A 15,582-nucleotide genomic window follows, 5' to 3' on the forward strand; every position below is an offset into this window, starting at 1 on the left:
GTGCCTAGGTGACACATATCTCAGTGTTTGTTGCCTTTTATTCAGAAAAGAAATCAGTGTATTGATTTTGGGTTTCTGCGGCACTACTGCTTGGGTGCATTATCGTTTAAAGAGTGCAAAACGTGTAATTGCAATGGTTAGTGCATTGTGCATTCTTCATTCTTTTTTTCAGATTAGCTAGCTAGCCAGCCATCATTAGATATCCTCCCACAAAAAGAACACAATTAGGAGAAACACATCAACAGAGTAGCCTATAAAAGGATTGGTGGTTTTTCCATTACAAAAAGGATTAGTGGTCTGCCAACAGTTGGCAATCTCTAGTTGGCACTAATCAATCCACTACTTCACCTAGTAATTGTTTTCTGTAACATTCCAATTTTGCATTTGCAAAAAATCAATGCATTTTCTCCTTCTGAACCTCACTGAACTCTTCATTCCGTTTCATTCTTCAGGTAAAAATTCAGACCACCGTCAGAAGAACTGAAGTTTTCGCTTATCTGACATGGATATGGATCGAATCCATTAATCTCAGCCTCGAACCCTAGATGTCCACGCGTGTAGCTATGAGCCTAGGATCATGCAAGCATTTGCATCATCGATCAGATCCACATCATGTATCTATCTAGCAGAGATCGATCCCTCCAAGCAGTTGATGAGTGCACGCACGCATTTGCTGCATATATCACTCAATTATTGATCGAGCCCATCAGTTCTGTTCTAAGCGAGCTAGCACAAGGAAAGAAAAGGAAGAAAGAAAGAATGGTCCTATGTTTGACTTATCCTGCGATGGCGATGAGATGAACTGATGAAGCAAGCAAGGCAGCAACAGAAGCGAGAATAAAGGCGAGATTCTTGGAGAAGATGAGGTGAGAATTGAGATGAGAGCATCGCTAGCTGGTCTCCTCCCTTTTGACATTGGAGCAGCAGCAGCAGTTCAGTGCTAATACTGTCCAGTGTCCACACGAACACTTCTCTGAAAATCTGAACTCTGAACTTGTGCGTGCAGGGCTGCAGGCCAGCTGCTTCAGTACTTCAGTCTGACGGAGAAGGGAGGCCAATCTAAGGCGATTTGGGCTCTTTTCGGCCCAATTAGAAGCCTTTTACGAATTACGGCCCAAAGTAATCAACCTCGTCCATTGCTACGGCCCAATTTGAAGTCCTATTTTCGGCCTAATTTGAGTCCTTTACGAATTATGGCCCAAATCAACCAGCCTCAGTTACTCCGGCCCAGTTTGAAGTCCATTACAAATTACGGCCCAGATAATAAACATCATGCATTGCTCCGGCCCAATTTAGGCCTGACGAAAAAGAAACAGAGCCCATTTGTTTTGTTTTGCTTTTTTGAAAATTTGGTAGTCTATATCAGTAGCTGCTACTTGCAACCAAGTTGATGAGTGCACGTAATTGTCTCGTGTATTTTTTAATCACTTGACCATGACTCGATGCTTTGGTAGATTTAATTTGATGCTAGCCACGTTGGATTTACATTATAATATTCGATTAATTCTTGATGCCATGACTTTGATGCTAGTCTTCCAAGTAGGTTTTTTTTAATTATTAATTCCAGTTTACTTGATCTTATCCACAGTGTCTGTCGAGAGTTCAGAGTCATTGTTTATTTCATTTTCGATCAGATCACAGTGTCCATTTGATAATTTGATGTGTGAACAGAAACCTATCGCCCCAGGAATCAAGACACATGTATTTTTGTGTCTTTTTAATGTGACTAATCTTTCGTCCAAAAAAAGAAAGAGTGACTAATCTCTAATCAATCATGCACCGACACACCTGCTGGTCCTGCTCCATCCATTCTCTGCAAGTCTGCACTAATCACACTTTCAAAGCCTAATAATTATAGCAACTTGCATGGCATATCCCTGATATTCTTTTAAGATGAAAAATACCAGTTTGTTAGTTGGTGTATTAGTTATCAACCACAACTAAAACTTAGATGTTAAAACTTAATTTTAGATTTGATTTTAGGCTTCTTTCTACCTTGGTTTTTCATCCATAATAATTTTAGTATTTCTTACGGCGTTACCAGCTCAACCAATGCTATTGGGATTGTTTGTAGTACTACACTTGCAGTAGCTGTCATTGATATGTGGAACCGGATCCATTTGTTAGTCACTGCTACTGCAAATACAGTACTGTAGAGGATTTATGTCCCATTAACTCTACTACTCCCTCCCTCTCATTTTAAATGTATTTGTGGTTTATATATCCAACATTTAATTAACATCTTATTTAAATTTTTTATAATTAGTATTTTTATTGATATTAGATAATAAAAACATGAATAATAATACTTATAGGTGTGGTTTATTATTTTTTATTATTTTTATAAATTTTAAAATGAGATGGACGGTAAAATAAGTTGGACACATAAACCACAAATGCCCTTATAAACAGAGGGGGGAGTAATAGCATCGGAAGTATCAATGTAGCGGGAAAAACGCATAAATTTGGTCAATGGACATTCATGAACATTGAATACATTACACAAAAGGAAAAAAAAAACTGAATACTGGTAGCTCATAAATACGCACGAGGAAACAATGGGAAGGAAACAAATTTGCAAAATCCAAACAGGACCAGCAACTGCAACACAACACAAGCCTGCGATTTCTGCAAAGCAGTTAAGCAGAGCAGGAAAAAAAAACAAAAGAAGAAAAAAAAAAGAATCTACCCCTCATATTCCTCCTCGCCTAGTCCACAGAGAGGGCGAACCGAAACATCCCTGGACCTATCCTTGGTGGACCGCGTGATGACGTCAGCAGCGGCTCGGCGAAGGGTCTACATAAACCGGGTCCACGCATCCCCCAAAAACCCACCCAATCCGCGTGTCAAAACCTCCGGCCTCCGCACCGTGCGCGCCAGCTCAGCACGTCGGCGGCGGCGGCGGCGACGGCGAGGGGAGAGATGGACGCCGCGATGGAGTCGGCGGTGGGGCCGCACTTCAGCGGGCTCCGCCTCGACTCGCGCCGCCTCTCCTCCTCCTCCCTCCCCACCTCCCCCTCCGCCGCCTCCAGCAACGGCTGCGGCGGCAACGACGCCCCCGCCGCGGTTAACGGGTTCGCGCCGCCGCCGCCCCCCTCCGCCGCCGCAGCCGCGGAGGAGGGGAGCAAGCAGCCCTTCGTGATCGGTACGCACTCCTCCGCCCGCTCTCTCTCTCTCTCGTAATCGTAATCCTTGGTGGTGTTTGTTTTGAATTTTGGTGGTTGTGGTTGGCGAAGGTGTGTCGGGAGGGACGGCGTCGGGGAAGACGACGGTCTGCGACATGATCATCCAGCAGCTGCACGACCACCGCGTCGTGCTCGTCAACCAGGTGTGGTGTGCCTCGTTGCATCGTCAGGATGCATATCATGTCTGCTTGGTTGGTTGCTATGTGCATATGCTTGCCTAGTAGTGAGATTTCGTGTTTCGAGCGTTTTGTTCAATCAGCCAATCCGTTGTTGCAGTGATCAGTGTATGGTTTGTTGTTAGTACAAAATAACTTACGGAGTGGAACATATTGTGATGCGGTAGGTCCAAAAATGACATGATTTGAACAGTCAAGGTCGAGGATGAGTATGGTACTCCACTTTCTTGTATGTGCAGTTTGTATGCATCCTAATGCCTAAACATGTAGGGCCTTTCGTGCAGTATTATATTTTTTCTTCTCTGTACCATTCATAGCTTGTTTCTTTTCTTTAAGGCAAGCAGGCAGAATTGCTATTTGTGCAAGTTGTCAAAAGGGGAAATGCGTTGTGAAAAGAACTTCTTTCGGAGCAGCTTGAACAAAATGTGCATTTGATTAAATCATTGCCTGCGTATTGGCAAGCTAGAAGCACGAAATTGCTTTCATATTCGCATCTGTATTCAGTTGTGTGTCTTGTATGGTTGGCTGTGGTTTCTTGCTCAGTTGGGTGAATGCTGATCTGGGTACTTGCAAGTTGCTGTCATTTGAATAAGAGCTTCATCAAAAGAGCAAAGACTAGTTGTTGACTATGTCTGATAGATCATTTCTGCAATTATTCTATATACTTCAGCTAAAGTTTCAATTTTGCAGGATTCATTCTACCGTGGTTTAACTGAGGAAGAATCTGACCGTGTGCAAGATTACAACTTTGATCACCCAGGTGCTTGATTTGATAAAAATTGATTGCCTTTTGAGTTCTCGAGGTTTCAATCTGCTTTACGTTGGGAAGAGACTAAGATATTTTCGTTCTTTCTTTTTTGCAGATGCATTTGATACAGAGCAACTTTTAGAGTGCATGGGACAGCTTAAAAGTGGGCTATCTGTAAATATTCCTATATATGATTTTAAGAACCACCGTCGATGCTCTGAAAGTTTTAGAAAGGTAGTAATGTCGTTGTTGACCTTTGGTGTGAAAAAGATAATTCCTGTTTATCTATTGTTATTACACCTTTTATCTATGATTAATTACCGGTTGATAACTTTGTATGCAAAGGTCTTATGTAGATTGATGGCATCTGGTGTGCCTTTTTTCACATTCTGTTCTAGAAATTTGGTGCCAAAATATTGAATCTATAGGCACATAGTTAAGTAGTGTACTATGAAGTCTCCATTAATAAATGAGCTACACATGCTAAAAGAGTATACTATAAAGTGACCTTTTTTGTGGGCGGGGAAAGGATATGCAATATAAAGAGTACATCATATGTCTACGAAGCTACTGTGGACCTTGCTCAACCTATGTAGCAGTTATGATTCATGAAATTTTTTCATAACCAACCCAGCCCTAGTTTCGCCATGGCAATAATTTATGGGTGGTATTTCTTTTTCTGTTCAGTGTCGTTGTTGGTCTATTTTCTGGATTTCTTTAATGGTAGTGAAACCTAATGAATTATGATTGTTAATTAGGCTTAAAAATCTTTTGACTATTTTGTTTTCTTAGGTTAATGCATCAGATGTCATCATTTTGGAGGGCATTTTAGTTTTTCATGATCAAAGGGTTCGTGATTTGATGGATATGAAAATTTTTGTTGACACAGGTTTGTTGCTCCTCTTTGTTAGGTATAATATAATAGATATTATGGTAACAATATCGTTTGTGATCATTCACCTTTATCCCTTTGTATTTTATGCATCAATTTAGATGCCGATATTAGACTTGCCCGGCGTATAAGGCGTGATACAGTTGAAAGAGGTAGAGATGTCATCTCAGTGCTGGAGCAGGTAATTTAAACACCCGTCTATGTTATTTTAGTCTTTTTCTATTTAAATATGTCACAAAATCTGCATGCCCTGATGTTTGTAATACATATGTAATGACACTTTTGATGAACCTTATTGAATTGTAGTATGGGAGGTTTGTGAAGCCTGCGTTCGATGATTTTGTTCTTCCTTCCAAAAAATATGCTGATGTGATCATACCGCGAGGGGGAGATAACCATGTTGCCATAGATTTAATTGTGCAACATATTCGTACAAAACTTGGTCAGCATGACTTATGCAAAATCTACCCAAATGTTTATGTGGTTAATACAACTTTCCAGGTACAATCAATAGTTTCTCTCGATCCTAAGTTTCACAATGTTATTTTATTCCCAACCCATGGTTATAAACACTCGATTAACAGATACGTGGAATGCATACTCTTATTCGCGACCGGGACATTGCAACTCCAGATTTCGTCTTTTATTCAGATCGTCTGATTCGTCTGGTAGCACTCATTCTTTTTGGCCTCTGTACCCTTCTCTAGTTCTACATAGCTACTGAATGTGTCTGACTGTTTATTGATGTGTTATTCATGTGGAAAATAAATATATTGCTAGGTAGTTGAGCATGGACTGGGGCATTTGCCTTTCACAGAGAAGCAGATTGTTACACCAACAGGTGCTTTGCTGGTTCCATTATACTTTGCGCCTATTTATTTTTGTTCTTGGAATTTGCCCTATATAAATCCATTAGCATATGCCAGCCAGAAAAAGAAAAAGTAACACCTTAAGTATGTTTGGAATTATCTCTTAGTGGTAGCAACTTAGTATATGCTCTGGAGGTTTTCTTAACAATGTTTCTATGGTATCTAAGAATAGGTGTTTGTGAACTGTAGAAATGGAAGGACAGTTTTGGCAAAACTGGATCTGCTATATGTACCATTATGAAAGTGTGGGATTTGACATTTCCAATTGCATGTTTATGGTTTTGCCCAGAGCCATTTGAATCCATGGTGGTTTTACTAAGAACCATTTTTGTGTCTTTGCAACAAGCAATGGGAAATATGTTTTTGCACCGCTCCAATAATATAGGTCTAAAATGATAAAGTTGTGCATCTAAATTTCAACAAGCACTTACCTATTATCTTTTGTCCTGAAAAATAACAAGGAGCAACAAGAGCTCCAATAACCCCTTTACAATTTTACTACTGATTTTAATTTTATGGCGATAAAGGAGCTTCTCCATTCAAAGTGGAAAAATATGGAATGTAAGCAGCTGTGAATCAAATGAATCTAACCATCTTGGTTCAATATTCATTGCCAAGAGAAATCTTGAATCTGGGGCTTCTAAAAGATTGTTGTCTGATCACCCAATTACTTCATGAATTATTCTTTTTTATAAAGGTCCAGCTTCACTGGCATTGTATTAATAAAGAGAAAGCAAAGCGCTGCAATTACTGGTTGTCTACAGTTTCACGCACGTAGCACTGTCCATTTATGTTAATGTAAACAAATGTTGGAAGGTTGCACATTTATGACGTCATACTCATTCTGTTCTTTTGTCCAGGGTCTACTTACATGGGAGTTGACTTTTGTAAGAAGCTCTGTGGTGTGTCAATTATTCGAAGGTAAGCCATTGCTTTCCTGAAAACTAATAGCTTCAAATGCAAAAAAAAAAAAAAAAGTTGGATTATCTGCAGCTTCTAGTGTTGAACCTTCCTTTAATGGTTAATAAAACCTGAGTGAATTTCTATACCATATAAGTTCTTTTGCAGATTATTGTGTATACATTGATTTAGTGTGTTCAGTGATGAAAATCTTTATTCAATACTACTCTGTCCCAAAAAAAAAAACGAATTCCTAGCTACGAACCTGGATACACATGTGTAGTTCGTAGGTAGGATTGGTCTGTTTTTTGGGACGGAGGGGTATGTATTTGGTACTCATAACTCAGCCCATGCTGACCAGCAGTGTAGTTTAGTTAGACTTACGACCCATTTCTTTGATTTATTTTTATCCTTATGTACTTACTGCATGAAATAACTTGGTATATATGTTGTTTTGCAGTGGAGAAAGCATGGAGAATGCATTACGTGCTTGTTGTAAGGGGATTAAAATAGGCAAAATTCTAATACATCGGGATGGGGACAATGGACAACAGGTGAAATGCTTTGTAGTTTTCTTGAAAATACCATGGAAATAGTTCACTTTCTGCGAAATTTTGAACGGACCTTGTTTTTCCCCTTGTCCAGCTCATATACCACAAGTTTCCCTTGGATATTGCTGAACGACATGTTCTACTCATGGATCCTGTGCTTGGTACAGGTAGTGTTGAATTTATCCAATGCTCCTTTCATAGTGATGTTTGCTTGCTTGTCGGAATGAGAACTACTGAAGTCACAGCTAAAGTTTCTTATCATAACTATTCAACTGTACAGGTAACTCGGCAAATCAAGCTATAGAACTTCTTATAAGTAGTGGAGTTCCTGAGGAGCGGATCATGTTTCTCAATCTCATCTCGGTAAAATACTCCAGCTCTTTGACATGGTTAATACTGATATAGTACATGATTCATTTTGTGCAAACTTGGTAATGGCATTTCGATGAACAGGCTCCTGAAGGGGTCCATTGTGTCTGCAAGCGATTCCCTCGTCTGAAGATTGTAACCTCAGAGATCGAAACTGGGTTGAACGAGGAGTACCGGGTGATCCCAGGGTTAGGAGAGTATGGTGATCGCTACTTCGGCACAGACTAATCAGGGATTGATACTGGCTTCTTTGGCGATGTGAAAAGATCACATTAGAGCTAACATTACCGTGAGAGAGATATATACTGGTGTTTGGTTGTTTGTGGTATACCATTGGAGGTACCGAAATCGTGCGATTTCGTGTGTTAGTGTTTGCTGCTGTGATAAAAACTTCGGGTGTTGAATTTTGAAGGCCCCTGTCGCTAGTTACAGCGGCGTGTGAAAAAAGGGAAAAAATTGTGACATGTAGAGCCCACTTCTCGGGCCTGAATGCGGCAGATGCCGTGTGGTTTCACTTTCAGTTGTGATTGAACTGCATGCTAATGAAACTTACATATGTATGTACTGCAAAGTCCATGCATATGGTCCTGACAATTGTTTGCGCATCGTGGAAGCAGCATTGGTGGCTGGGTGTGTTCGCTATAGCCGGCTCCCAACGTGCACTAAGCACGGAAAATGGAGCGATCTATTAGCACGTGATTAATTAAGTATTTATTATTTTCTTTTTAAAAATGGATCAATATGATTTTTTAAGCAACTTCTGTATGTAAACTTTTTTGTAAAAAACATACCATTTAGTAGTTTGAAAAGCGTACGTGCGGAAAACGAGTGAGAGGGGCTGGGAAAAGGGGTGCCGAACAAAAATTCTCTAGGGGATATGAAAGCCACTGACATTTAGGTCCTACTCCACTCTTCTTTGAGCCCATATGCACGTTGCTGCTGCAGAGGATATGAGTCCGTAGACACATAATATTGTAAATTCTAGTGCTCATAATTATGCACATAAAGTTGTGTTTTAGCATGTGATGTGCAAACATGGTGATGCCTGTGCATTTTGAGCTTGTTTTGTTTGGAGCCAAATTTTTGCCAAACCAAAATTTTATTAGTTTCAAAATCTTAACAAGTTTTAGCATAGAATAGAATTTAAACTTTTTTTGAGACAATATAGAATTTAAACTAGTGTGTGCAAAATTGGTAGCCAACCAAACATTCAATTGATACTATTGAAGTTGCCAAAATTAATTTTGATATGGTAAAAATTAGGCCTTTAAACTAAATAAACCATAACGTTAAAATTTAGGAGGGTTGAAAATGGTATGCATGTATATATTTCAAATTGATATATTGGTATGCATGTAATCCTCCCGGTTTTATAATTCTTAACGTTTTGGATAAGATTAGGATCAAACTTTTATAACTTTAACTATTATAACAACTTTAAAAATATTTAGTTTAAAGGCGCTAGAACAACATATATAGATTTGTCTTACAAAATACTACAATAAAAATAGAAATATATTTTTTGTTTATTGGATGCTCCCTCTGTTCCAAAATATACTTTGACCAACAATATTATGTTTTAAATAAAAAAAGTTGCATATTATGAAAGTTTGTTTAATAATAAATCTAGTAATATCAATGTTAGATGATTTATTTTTTTATTTTTATTTTTTTGCTATTAACGGTCAAAGTTAAAAATGTTTATTTTGGCACTTATATTTTGGAACCGAGAGAGTATATTATAATAGAAATATATTGTCCAATTTATATTTTAGATTTGGAGGGAGCATGGTATATTGGTATGCATGTATATCTTTCAGGTAATAATAATGTTTGTTCGCAATAAAATCCCAGCAACGCGGTAGTTTCGGCCCGGAGCCGTACTCGGTTTACGTCAATTCGGCCCAACTCCTTCGACACGCGGCCCAATTACGGCCGTTTCGGCCAGAGACATGCGAGCCAGCCCAAGCCCAACCGCGCACGCGGGGGAGAGGGCGAAAGGCGGCGCCGCGGCGTCGTCGTCTCTCGCCAACACGCGCACTCCCACGCCGGCACGCCGCCGCCGCCGCACCCCCTCCTCATCGCCGCCGCGGTGGCTGCTCGCCCACACCTCTCTCGTCGCCTCCACTCCCTCGCCGTCGCAGGCCGCCGCCGCCGCCCGCCGCGAGCGGTTAACTCCCGTCTCGGTAGGTAAATCAACCGCGAGTCCTCCCTCTCTTGACTTCGAGATCTTTAATCACCATCATTAGGATGTTATTGCTCACAATCGCATACAATTCCGTATGATTATTTATTATTTTTTTTGTTATGATACGAGGTCGTTTGATCGTCGTGATTAATTAATTCAGGGAAGGCGTTTTAATTTATCGTTTTTACATCAGTTTCAGACAAAGTACAAAACGACGGTTTTGGGGCCGGTAAGTAGTACATTACACAAGTGTAGTGACATTTCTGAATTTATTTATTTTTGACTGAAATCTCTGAATTTTGTTGGGATTTGATCGCTCAACTTTAAATGTATACACATGATGAACGCAAATATGAATAGACACTGATTTTCTGTGGTTCCAAACACCATATTTTTTTTGTCCTGTTTATTTCAAGACTCAACCTCAACTGTAGAAGCTTCCTGAACCCCTCCTTAAATACAAATGCTAAATTAGTAGTAATTACCTTGACCACAACGTACTCTGCATGCACTAACTCTGCTGGCCATGCATCGAACACATGGCTCAGCCACTAATTAACCAACTCAACTAACTCATGCAAGCACATGCATCATAGCTGACCAAGTAATACATCTCCTACATGCATGTCGTACATGATTCCGTACATACAAACTTGTTCACACTAATAATATCACACTTGCATGACAATGTTTCCAACAGAATTTAACATAAATAGGTTATGGATGAACTGCTTCACGGTAAATTTCTGAATTCAGTTTTTCAGAGATCAACTGTGCCTTTTGGGTTTCAATATCAGTTTTGCGAATCACCCATAGGAATCTGGAGTTGAATTTCTCTATTGAGGATTTCAATAGGATGTTAAACCCATATGGTTTTTATTTCGAATTGAAGGCATCATTTTTGTTCTTTTGAATTGCATTGACTCTGACTTTTTATTTCTCCAATTGGTATGTCCCTTCAAATTCTTGCAAACAACTCACTTTTACGGAGTACGCAAAAGATTTTTAATATCGTTGCATTTTTTTCAAATACCAACGAAGCAAAGCGACAACAAGGAAAAACTCCTTTTGACTTTCCAATGGCTTCGCTACCTAGCTATTACATTCAGTTAATACAGATTTTGTTCAAATTGACGCATCATCTTTCATTTTTGAGTTCCAACGTCAGAATAGCTTCGCAAATTTGATTCATCCATTGGCATTGCACAAACTCATTTGCTTGGACATTTGGGCAGCATATTCTTTCCCGTTCCACTACTCTCGCAAGTTGTATGCCTGATTTTTTGTTATCATGCATAATATCAATATTTCAGAACAATTCTTTTGTACTAGATTCCAATTCAAGGCCCCCTAATCATCAACATTAAGGCTAAAAAATTCTCTTCTTTAGAAAAGGCTCAACCTGTGGGCTTCCTTGGAGGTCTTGTAACAAACGAGCCAACAAACTAGTGGTAAAAGCTACATGTTGCATGCATATATAAATCATACCACACAACTCTTCTCTGATGATCCATCTTGTTTCTGATCACCTTGTTCAGGGAGCAGCAGCAAGAAGCCAAGAACATGGCTTGCAAGGTGAGAGGGGACATGGGCAAGCTCATCCCGGTGATCTCCTTCTTCCTCGGCGCGGCGCTGACGGCGGCGTTCGTCATTGCTACTATGGATATCAACTGGAGGCTCTCCGCCCTGGCCTCCTGGAACAACAATGATTCTCCACCGGCCGTCACCGACGAGGTCAGTGATCTACCGATGCTGCTTTCTGCGTTTTCTGCTTAACAATCTGAAGTTCTGAACATGAGATGAGAACATCTTCAGTGCAGTTTCCTTGAGTAATGCCGAATGATACTTTTACATATTAAAAAAAGGGTTTTTATACCTTTTTTTTTCATTTCAATTTTCTTGTTCTTATTGTCTTGCAAGATGCTTCAAAATTCTAATAGATAATGGCCGTGCAATTAATTGGGACTGTTTCATTTCGTTGCAAATAGTTGGAAGTTGCAACTATGCATAATAGACGGGTATTAGTGGTCAGGTAGTCTACTGGTCTCCCTTTCTATCGTCCTAGATTATTCCTCTATCTACATCTTCATTCAGTGAGCTGATAAGTCTCTAAGACGCAACAACAAGCAAATCCATATCCAATATAATGCTGCAGATATCTTCCACAGCATTAGCCAAGTCTAGAATTTCCTTTTTTTTTTAAAAGCCAATCATCAACAAGCCAAAGTGCCAATTCTACTTTTCCAACATTAGCCTGAGATAAGCTTCCTGTAGCTTTGTCACATCCACAGAGCCCAAAAGCTTAAAGCTGAAACTGACTACTGATGAGGTAACGAATATGCTAACCTGTTGTCCAAGCAGCCTTGTGGGGATAGGATATATTACATCATTTACAACTCAGCCAATTGATTCGAGTGAACTTTCTATGAAATTTTACAGCTCGACTTGCTACTAACTTTCAGTTCAGATTCTTAAACAAAACAACGAGATAGATCTTCACATTTGCAACATCCAATGGAAAGACTTGCTACTAACTTTCAGTTCAGATTCTTAAACAAAACAGCAAGATCTTCACATTTGCAATATCCAATGGAAAGACTTGCTACTAACTTTCAGTTCAGATTCTTAAACAAAACAGCAAGATCTTCACATTTGCAACATCCAATGGAAAGATTTGCTACTAACTTTCAGTTCAGATTCTTAAACAAAACAACAAGATCGATCTTCAAATTTGAAACATCTAATGGAAAAAGGCTGAAAAAAGATAATAATAATGATTGCAGATGAAAGCATTGTCAGAATTGACCGAGGTGCTGAGGAACGCGTCGATGGACGACAGGACGGTGATCATGACGTCGATCAACCGGGCGTACGCGGCGCCGGGGTCGCTGCTGGACCTCTTCCTGGAGAGCTTCCGGCTCGGCGAGGGCACGGAGCCGCTGCTGAAGCACGTCCTCATCGTGGCCATGGACCCCGCGGCGCTCGCCCGGTGCCGCCAGGTGCACCCGCACTGCTACCTCCTCCGGCGGCCGGAGGGCGCCGTGGACTACAGCGACGAGAAGCGCTTCATGAGCAAGGACTACCTCGACATGATGTGGGGGCGCAACCTCTTCCAGCAGACCATCCTCCAGCTCGGCTTCAACTTCCTCTTCACGGTATGAATAATCATGATCACCTTACCTGGACAAACTTCACAGCATAAACTGGTTGTCGATCGCATGCAACTCAAATCATCGTTCGGTCGTAAACACATTTGATGTTTAGGACAAAGATTCGGATAAAATTTTATATTTTCAACAATTAATTTTTTATAGTAGAATACGTTTATAAAATCTACTGCCTCCGTTTTATGTTATAAGATTTTCTAGCATTGTTCACATTCATACAGATGCTAATGAATCTAGACATATATATACATATATATATATATATATATATATATATATATATATATATATATATATATATATATATATATATATATATATATATACATACATATATATATATGTCTAGATTTATTAACATATATATGAATTTAAGTAATCCTAGAAAGACTTATAATATAAAACGGAAGAAGTAGTAAGTTTATAAAGATTTTCTCATTATCTAAGAAAAAAGTAATTTGTGGAATTATGATAGTAGTTTTCGATTTATACCATTTCTCGAAACTAAACTAAGCATTTGGTAAAATATTGATGGTTTGAATTTTAAAAGTTTGATCAAATATTATCCTAAACGTTAAATATTTACTACAAAAGATAGTACATAATATTCCAAATTTTACGGCGAACTGGCCGATGCATGTAACTCGAAAGTAGTATTAATAGTAGTGCATTAATTATTCAGGACATTGACATCATGTGGTTCCGGAACCCGCTGCGGCACATCGCGATCACGTCGGACATCGCGGTGGCCAATGACTACTACAACGGCGACCCGGAGAGCCTCCGGAACAGGCCCAACGGCGGCTTCCTGTACGTGCGCGCGGCGAGGCGGACGGTGGACTTCTACCGGCGGTGGCGCGACGCGCGGCGGGGCTTCCCGCCGGGGACCAACGAGCAGCACGTCCTGGAGCGGGCGCAGGCGGAGCTCAGCCGCCGCGCCGGCGTCCGGATGCAGTTCCTCGACACGGCGCACTGCGGCGGCTTCTGCCAGCTCAGCCACGACATGGCCAGGGTCTGCACGCTCCACGCCAACTGCTGCACCGGCCTCGCCAACAAGGTGCACGACCTCGCCGCCGTCCTCCGCGACTGGAGGAACTACACGGCGGCACCGCCGGCGGCGAGGCGCCGGGGAGGCTTCGGATGGACCACGCCGGGCAAGTGCATCCGCTGACACCTCCAGCAGCTGCTTGCTACCAGCTTAATTTTAAGCTTTTAGCCTAGCTAGCTAGCTGCTGCTAGCACTGTTTATTACTATATCCGTTTCAGGTTATAAAACTTTCTAGCATTACTCATATTTATATAAATGTTAATGAATCTATACACACATATATCTAGATTCATTAATATCTACATTTAGACAATGCTAGAAAGTTTTATGATATGAAATAGAAAAAGTAGTTATTACTGTGATTGTTTTACGTACTGGTCAAGAGTAGTCAGTGCGTGTGTACATTTTCTTGTTTCCCCTCTTGTTGGGATCTAAGTGGGACTGATTGATATCAGGAGCATCGTAAAAGTGTTCTTTTTATCATAACATATAATACAAATTCACCTTTTTTCCCCCTTTTGCTATGAACATAATTGAATCAGCTGTGCAATGCATGATGAAAAAATACATAGCTATAACCGTTTGATTTTTAGTTTGTTCGGAGTTATAGAAAATCAACACTCTTGTGTGCCACATCGTCGTTTGTAAGAGTATTATAGAAACATAGAAACCTTTTGTACATGTACTTTTCCCCTAAATACAATTTAATTAGGCCCTGCTTGGAACAGGTGCACAGCTTGAAATACTAAACACATGTATTGAATTTAAAAGTTTATATAAGTTAAATAATAGCTAGGGACTGTCTAGCCATCATCCAGCTGAATTCTTGTGTGTCTTCAGCCGAATTTGGGGCCATCAGATAAAACACGTGTCAGCATCGTGTCGCGCATGCTGACCTCACGCGCGCTTCTCTTGCCCAGTCTTGTGGATCAGATTGGCATCAAGCTCGTCTGTGTTTTGTCCAGTAAAAATTGCCCAACAAACAAGCTGACTTAAAAACAAACAATCCACCAATACCCCAAACTACCAATACCCCAAACTAGTCTGTTTGAGAAATTTGAAACGAACTGCCCATTTGCTGGAAATACACGGGCTTAGCCCCATTATCCCCCTCTGCCACCAGTTGGAATCGATCAGTCCTCTTAAAAAAAGCTTAGAAAAACAATGCAGTCGTAAAAGAGAGAGCATATATATTCTGCTAAAAAAAAGCCCAACTTTGTTTAGGAGGCTTGATTGTTGCTTCAATCTTCGGACGACAGCAAAACGGAAATGAAGCGAACAAGACCTGGAAGAAGGGACTGCATCTCTGCAAATGAAACTAGTCCCAGTTACTAAACTAATGCAAGAACATTCAGAAAATTTTTGTTCAGTTTATGAATACTTATCCTTAAGGAGCATTCAAAAATTTGTATTCTGAAGTTGTATAATGCTAGAGGCCAGCATTGGTGCCAGAATAGGGCTCAAGATTTGTGTGATCAACTGATGGTAA

The 15,582-nt window shown here is 40.2% G+C and overlaps 2 protein-coding genes across 2 annotated transcripts; both read left to right on the forward strand.

Moving 5' to 3' along the window:
• The first annotated feature begins 2,822 nt into the window (after positions 1-2,822).
• LOC127782744 (uridine/cytidine kinase UKL1, chloroplastic-like) lies at positions 2,823-8,284 on the forward strand. The gene is made up of 14 exons (XM_052310011.1): positions 2,823-3,145; positions 3,237-3,328; positions 4,052-4,121; positions 4,225-4,343; positions 4,902-4,998; positions 5,103-5,182; positions 5,308-5,502; positions 5,586-5,669; positions 5,782-5,842; positions 6,731-6,791; positions 7,231-7,324; positions 7,416-7,488; positions 7,602-7,684; positions 7,775-8,284. Exons 1-14 carry the CDS (start codon positions 2,923-2,925, stop codon positions 7,916-7,918), a joined length of 1,476 nt encoding a protein of 491 aa, XP_052165971.1. The 5' UTR covers positions 2,823-2,922; the 3' UTR covers positions 7,919-8,284.
• Positions 8,285-11,344: 3,060 nt separating this feature from the next.
• Positions 11,345-14,598, forward strand: LOC127782720 (uncharacterized protein At4g15970-like). The gene is made up of 3 exons (XM_052309988.1): positions 11,345-11,612; positions 12,662-13,033; positions 13,728-14,598. The coding sequence occupies exons 1-3, from the start codon at positions 11,442-11,444 to the stop codon at positions 14,214-14,216; spliced, it is 1,032 nt and encodes a 343-aa protein (XP_052165948.1). The 5' UTR covers positions 11,345-11,441; the 3' UTR covers positions 14,217-14,598.
• Positions 14,599-15,582: the final 984 nt, after the last annotated feature.

Source organism: Oryza glaberrima, chromosome 8, assembly GCF_000147395.1.
Source record: "Oryza glaberrima chromosome 8, OglaRS2, whole genome shotgun sequence".
Classification (NCBI taxonomy): domain Eukaryota; kingdom Viridiplantae; phylum Streptophyta; class Magnoliopsida; order Poales; family Poaceae; genus Oryza; species Oryza glaberrima.